General features: G+C 37.8%; 1 protein-coding gene across 3 annotated transcripts; it reads left to right on the top strand.

Moving 5' to 3' along the window:
• The first annotated feature begins 4,331 nt into the window (after window positions 1-4,331).
• LOC120135984 (probable prolyl 4-hydroxylase 7) lies at window positions 4,332-6,917 on the top strand. 3 transcript variants are annotated; one of them, XR_005517296.1, is made up of 8 exons: window positions 4,332-4,529; window positions 4,618-4,675; window positions 4,764-4,868; window positions 5,637-5,694; window positions 5,790-5,965; window positions 6,098-6,157; window positions 6,303-6,407; window positions 6,538-6,637. XR_005517296.1 is itself a non-coding variant. In XM_039152108.1 (7 exons), exons 1-7 carry the CDS (start codon window positions 4,372-4,374, stop codon window positions 6,843-6,845), a joined length of 924 nt encoding a protein of 307 aa, XP_039008039.1. In that variant the 5' UTR covers window positions 4,332-4,371; the 3' UTR covers window positions 6,846-6,917. The 3 variants fall into 3 exon arrangements, 2 of the variants coding, with proteins under 2 accessions (XP_039008039.1, XP_039008040.1); XM_039152108.1 differs by lacking the exon at window positions 6,303-6,407 and having other exon boundaries at window positions 5,790-5,966; window positions 6,538-6,917; XM_039152109.1 differs by lacking the exon at window positions 6,538-6,637 and having other exon boundaries at window positions 6,097-6,157; window positions 6,303-6,499.
• Window positions 6,918-7,169: the final 252 nt, after the last annotated feature.

Genomic DNA, 7,169 nt, shown 5'->3' with positions numbered 1-7,169 from the left:
CAAAACAGGGATAAACACCTGCAATCATAAGTAATAATTCATTCATTTGCGCACTTATTTATGAATACCTTTAAACTCAATCTAAAATAAACACTAACCTTATCGACCTCCCACCATGCAGGATAAAGTTTAGCTTGTCCATTGCCCAACGCAAATGATTCATCTCGTTGATTCTTCAAGTGAACGGCGTTAAAAGACGTCGGCATAATTGTATACCGTGTATTTCTTTTATTTTCCTTAAGTTTCCTAATTATTAGAAGACGTGACACCCACGCATCGATATGCTGTTTTACAAAAAAAGACATATATTAGTAACTTACATAAATTTACAAAAAAAATAATCAAATGAAAATATAAGAAAAATATAAGACTTACCCCTCCATCGAAATAGCCATTGTCTTCGACCCCTAATAATACGCCCCACCAAGACCGATCAAGCAACAAATAGATATCATCATTGAGCTTGCATATGTCAGTGAAACACCCCTGGCTTCGCTCATGTAGATAAAAATCAACTGCGGTCTTAGCCCAAAGGGTGTTATCCAGAATTGTGTCCGGTAGTTGTTTCCTCTCCTCTTCAGATACCGGTATGGTACTGGCCGGTAACCCATACAAGAGCCAACTTGAATCCATCATGTCCGGCACGTCAGAGGGTTTCTCAAGAATCCTACATATGACGCCATGTGAATCGGGCTCTTGAATGGTGGGAGGGACCTCTTCAACGATGACAGTGGCCTCTTGAACGGTGGGAGGGGACTCTCGAGGAATGATAGGGGCCTCTTCAACGATAAGAGTGGACTCTTGAGGGATGATAGGCGAGTCGGGCTTCTTCTTGCGGTGTCTTCGCACTATTGGGGTATACGGAGACTTAATAGCACGTGCACGCCGTCTGATGCGTGAACTCTGTCGTGCAAGAAAAACCCGACGTAAAGCATCCACCTTATCGGTCCGCTAAATAAAAATACAAATATCAGTAAATAAACAGACATGATATTTAAACAGTGAAAACAAAGATAAATATATTTCAAAATTTCAACCAAAAGACAAAACAAAGACAAATACTAACTTCACAGTGTTAAAGTAAAAAGTTTAGCAGTTTTGGCAGCAACCGAATAAATTTACTAAGCAATCTAAGTGAAATGGTTAATTTAAGTGAAATTACGAGTAAATTTATCATCAAGTTAAATATGGAAAATCTTAAACTTACCTCGTTGCGTAGAGTATGAACCTCATTCTGCAACGATACTACCATCTCACATAGAGCGCAACCTCACCACGTAAAGTAGACACCTCCACACGCCATGCACCATCGTTATCGCGTAGAGTACCGATCTCCTCACGCAAGGCATGACCTCATCACGTAACTCCCTTGACTCATCCCGTGGAGGTGGAGAATAGGGAGATAGAAGTCGTGGTATCTTTGTCGGTCGCCTATCATGAGGTGATGGTGGAGAAGAGACTCGATGATGTGACGGGATAGGTGATGGCTCTCGTTGTAGAGGTGTATAGTCGGGTCGATCAGGTGATGGCTCTGGTGAGGTGATGGCTCTCGAAGTGGAGGAAGTGGAGGCTGCTCATCATTCGTGCCATCAAAAAAACGCTGACTAGCTTGCCACCAATCAGTGGCAAGCTCAGCCTCCGTGGGTGTCAGTCTCATTAATGGAGTGTTGGCCTCCTAAAAATATAAAAACTAAAACAAAGTTAAACGTCTACTATTAATAACTTGTTTATATATGATAGTATTTGTGTTAACTTACATTATTTATTGTCGCATATGGTATTAAGTCTTCCCAATCCAACATACGTTTCCTCTTCCAGGAAATAGCCCTAGGAATATCATCTGAGGATTTTAATGCATATGTCCGCATGCTGGGGAAAGCCTCGAATATCCAAATCTACAAACAATATAATAACAAACATTAGTAATTGTTAAATAATTAATTATAATTTTGAAAACATTATATAGAAATTCTTACCTTAAAGGCCCAAACAAAGCCTGACAAAGTGTATTTCGACCCATCGCCCCGCAAACTTTTGCGGTCATCAAAGGCAGACGACAACTTAGTCCAGGTAGCTTTCCATATATACGAACCCCACGGAAATAGATTCCATGCATTTAGGTCCTCTACCAATAATATTAGCTCCTGAGGAATAGGTTGTCTGGCCTCTCTGCCTAAAAAGCCGGCATACAAAAGTAGTAAAAGGCATACTCGGACAACATCGACGTCATTCATCCGAGTAAAACCATCTTTCTTATTAAACAATTTCTTCATGTCGTCGACGTGTAAGTTCGGCTTCTCTATTGACTCATAAGGAAAAACCCTGGATAACCATGATGGGCGGGTGATATGACGAGTGTATCGGCCTACATCATCGTGTCCGAATCGTAGACCAGTGATTAAGCAGAACTCCTTCCGCCCAAAACAAGTATACGCCGGTGGAAAATGAAACCATATCTCTTCCTCACCACGTTGTATACTGTCGGGTAGATCGCTAGTCATGGTCTGAAGCCACAAATGGGTCAAACTAGCATCTCCACCCGGATGCTGTACTCTCAGCCATGGCCCGAAGCAGGTTTCTTCAAACAATTTTCTTTGTGCAGATGAAAGCTTCGAAGCAATTGTAGTGGCTAGGCTAACTTTATTCCTTAATGTCAATGAAGCCGAAAAAAATTTCTACAAAAAAACAATAAACATACCAAGTTAGATATACCAAAAATTACACTGTCAAGATATACCAAAAACAAAACAATAAACATAAATAGTAGTTTATTCTTGAAACTAAAATTTGCAACACTGTTTTTGTCTTTTGGTTGAAATGAAAATCGCAACGAGATAATGAGAATCGCAACGCGGAAATGACTATCGCAACGAGAGAATCGCAACGCGAAATGACTATCGCGACCAGACAATCGCAACGCGAAATGAAAATCGCAACGCGAAATCGCAACGCGAAAAAATCGCAACGCGAAAAAAAATCGCAACGCGAAATGAAAATCGCAACGCGAAATGAAAATCGCAATGCGATTTTGGTTTCGCGTTGCTATTTTTATTTCGCGTTGCGATAGTTATTTCCGCGTTGCGATTTTCATTCTCGAAACTATTCTTCTTCTGCATTACTTCAACCAAAAGACAAAGCAAAGACAAATACTAACTTCACATGCTAAACAGTTTAGCAGTATTGGCAGCAATCGAATGAATTTAATAAGAAATCTAAGTGAAATGGTTAATCTATTATTGAAATTACCAGTAAACTTATCATCAATCTCAATATGAAAAACCTAAAATATGCAAAAATTTCAAAATAAAAAAAAAAACTAACCCTCGGAGGTTGATTTTCCATTTCTGAATGATTGTGAGGGATTTTTGACTGTGAATGGTTGTGAGGGATTTCGCCGGCGATGGGGACGGAAATCTTCGAAGATGGGGACGTATTTCGCCGTAGAGAGTGAGAGATGGAGATGGGACTGAGTGTTGTGTTTTTGGGTTTGAGGTTATGAGTTGCGATTACTGTGGACGGTTCAGTTTCCGATTTATTAAGAAAAAATTCGTGTTTGGAATTTGAAAAAAAAATACGCGTTAATACGAATGGCGCTATGTAAATCGCGTTGCGAAAGTCAGAATCGCGTTGCGAAAGTCAGTATCTCGTTGCGATTTTGTATTATCGCATTGCGATAGTAAGTATCGCATTGCGATAGTCAGTATCGCATTGCGATTTTCGCAATTCGCGTTGCGATTTACTTATTCGCATTGCGAATTGGGAAAATCGCAACGACATTGTATACCATCGCAACGCGATTTCCAACTATCGCAACGCGAAATGCAACGCGAATTTGCGATAATGGAGATCGCGTTGCGAATTAGCGATCGCATTGCGATTTTGTTGGTCATTTTGGCAAATCCGGAAAAAGTTGGTTAAAATCGTATATTATATGGGATTTTTGGTCACTGAGGTTATTTTCTCTTTTCTATACATCTATATATAATAAGAAAATAAAATTATTGGGGGACTGTTTTGCAAGTTTTAAAAGTTGGGGACCTAAATTCAAGTGCCTGAAAAGTTCAATGACCGTTTATATAATTTACCCTAATTTTCTAATAGTGATTTAAGTTGGGGACCATATTGCAAACGGAATAAATATTGAGGGACTGTATTGCAAGTTTTAAAAGTTAGGGGACCTAAATGCAAGCTTCAGAAATGTTCAGTGACCATTACTATACTTTACCCAGAAAAATAAACTTCCAGATTTTTTCCGCATTTTGGCATTTCCACTAAGCAACAAACATTAAGTTAATAGAAGTCCAAGGCCGAGTCTTGGAAGTCGTCATCGCTGTTGTTCTATTAGACAAAGGATTCTTTGTTTTTTCGGTGATGGATTGTTGGAATTTTCTCGGGTTCTTTCTTCTTATTTCCCTTCATCTCTGTGCCGGTTCAGCTGAGATCTATGGATCGGTTCTTCAAATGAAAAGAGGAACTTCTTCTGTTCCCCTTGATCCCACTCGTGTTACTGAACTCTCTTGGCACCCTAGGTAGATCTAATTTTTCTCTTCCTTTCTGCATTTTATAATTTTTTCCCTGTGGAATTTATTGGGTTTCTTTTCTTTTCTTTTTTTGCAGGGCTTTTATTTATAAAGGGTTTTTATCAAGTGAGGAATGTGATCACCTTATTACTCTGGTAATTAACATTTTTTTTTACTTGTTTGTTGAAGAATATCGATTTGTGATTTTAACCCTTTTTTAATAAAAAAATGAATGAATTTCAGGCAAAAGATAAATTAGAGAAATCAATGGTGGCTGATAATGAATCAGGAGAAAGCATTGACAGTGAAGTTCGAACCAGCTCTGGCATGTTTCTTCAGAAAGCTCATGTATTGTGAATTACCCTTTCCCCCTTTTTGATAAGAATTTTATTAGCTCCAAAAGCAAAGTTTTGCTGCAAAGTATAACTGAGAAATGCTAAACCAAGTCCCAATTCCTATAGAGTTGTGCAGTCAATTACCCTTTTTTGTATATATATTAATTTCGTGGTTTCTGTGTTCTTCATAAATAACCAGTTTTTGGATGGTAGTTTGTCACAGATGATGCACTGGCTGTGTTTTTCCCTTCGTGATTCATTCACACTTAATAATAGGGCAGCCTCTTTACCAAAAGAATCCTTTTCTTCGTTGAATGTATTGGATGTTAAATATAGTAGTTTATGCATTTGGGATAATTGATTTCCTCTTGCATTGTATTAGAACTCTCAATTTTGAATCCCGATAAATGCTTTCCTCATAGATTTTATCTTCACTTTGGTTCACTTGCGAATGCATTAATCATTCATCCTGCTTGTAGTGAGGTTCAGTTTTGAAATTTAAGTATAATAGTAATGTTCTATCTTATCAGCTTAAGCCTTGTGGATAGTTTGTTACTCAATTTAAAAGAAAGAAATTTTGAAAAGAGTTTTACTTATGATTGCTCCCATGGATGCAATCATGATTGGCATCAATTACATGTTCCATTTAGTTTAGAGATTGTTTACTTAATGCTAACAGATTCTAATTGTTTACGTTTATGGACCATGTTTGGAAAGTGTTGTATGTGCTTGTTCTTGAAGTTCAAATGCTTATGTGATGTCCTCTATTTCTCATCTGAAGGATGAAATAGTTGCTGATATTGAAGCCAGGATTGCTGCATGGACCTTCCTTCCAGTAGGTATGTTTTGTTGGTTGCTCGTTATTACTCTCTACAATTTCTTAATCTGTGGAAAGATATTTTATCATCTTACTTTAATACGGAACCCCAAACAGAGAATGGGGAATCCATGCAAATACTACACTACGAGCATGGTCAGAAGTATGAGCCACATTTCGATTATTTTCATGACAAGGCTAACCAAGAGCTGGGTGGTCACCGTATTGCCACTGTACTCATGTATTTGTCTGATGTTGAGAGTGGTGGGGAAACCGTGTTTCCGAATTCTGAGGTAAACATTTGACTGTGAATTTCTTTTTCATGCTGGCTTTCTTCCTATTCTGTCATTGTTCATTTTTTTTGGGATAAGTCTGTCATTGTTCATTTTGTTTTGTTCATCACTCATCAATTTGCTTTTATGTAGGAAAACTTACTCAGCTCAAGGACGAAAGCTGGTCAGATTGTGCCAAAAATGGATATGCAGGTATTATTATGAACCTGTCAATAAAAAATTGTTATGATTCCAACTGATAAAATCTCACTTGAGTGAACAAGTATATGAATATAAAAGTAAGTTCTTTTATTTGATTTAAAGTCCATTTTGATCTTGATACTCTTTGATATAGCAGTGAAATAATGTTTCTGATTATTTTTTTTCCGAATATTATCCCACTCAGTATGATTGGCTTGTGATCTGTATTCCAATGAATTCTCCAGATTCATACGAAACTTCTGTATCATGCTCCTAGCTTTTTATTTAATTGTTCTGGTATAAAATTGTTGCGTTACAAATCCAACCATATAATTATCAACCATTTTTATAATCCTCAGTATCTGACACTATTGTACTGGTCGTCCTTGCAGTGAAACCCAGAAAAGGCGATGCTTTACTGTTCTTCAGTCTTCATCTTGATGCAACACCTGATTCCGACAGTTTGCATGGAAGTTGCCCGGTGATAAAGGGTGAAAAATGGTCTGCAACAAAGTGGATCCACGTCAGATCTTTCGATGTATCAAAGAGACATTCCAAAAACAGTGATTGTGTTGTCGAAAACGAGAACTGCCCTGTCTGGTCTTCAACCGGCGAGTGTGAAAAGAACCCTGCTTATATGGTGGGTTCTGAAGATGCTTACGGATACTGTCGGAAGAGTTGTAAGGTATGCTCGTTGTAGAAAGTTCTTTCCTGGCTGTTCCCAGGCTTTTTATAGATCAATAGTTACCTTTTTAATAACCGTATATAAAGACATCTTTGAGTTATGCTCAATGCACAAAAGCATATCGGAGGATTTGTATCTTTTTACTGTGGAATGCCATACATTATACTGAAGATGGTTATTAGTTATTATTGTATCATCTCTATTTTGTTCTTCCCTTCACAACAAGAATAAACTCCAAAAGGAGTAAATGCTGCAGAGTTTGAAGCAAATTCCTTCTTTTTTCCCTTCCATGAGAGGAAATGAAAACAAGACACAACAATGAAAACAAACAAATATGAA

The sequence above is a fragment of the Hibiscus syriacus genome, unplaced genomic scaffold (genome assembly GCF_006381635.1).
Source record: "Hibiscus syriacus cultivar Baekdansim isolate YM2019G1 unplaced genomic scaffold, ASM638163v2 tig00110621_pilon, whole genome shotgun sequence".
NCBI classification, from domain to species: Eukaryota; Viridiplantae; Streptophyta; class Magnoliopsida; order Malvales; family Malvaceae; genus Hibiscus; species Hibiscus syriacus.
The sequence above is the reverse complement of the archived record's forward strand: the minus strand, read 5'-3'. Positions and strand labels throughout refer to the sequence as shown.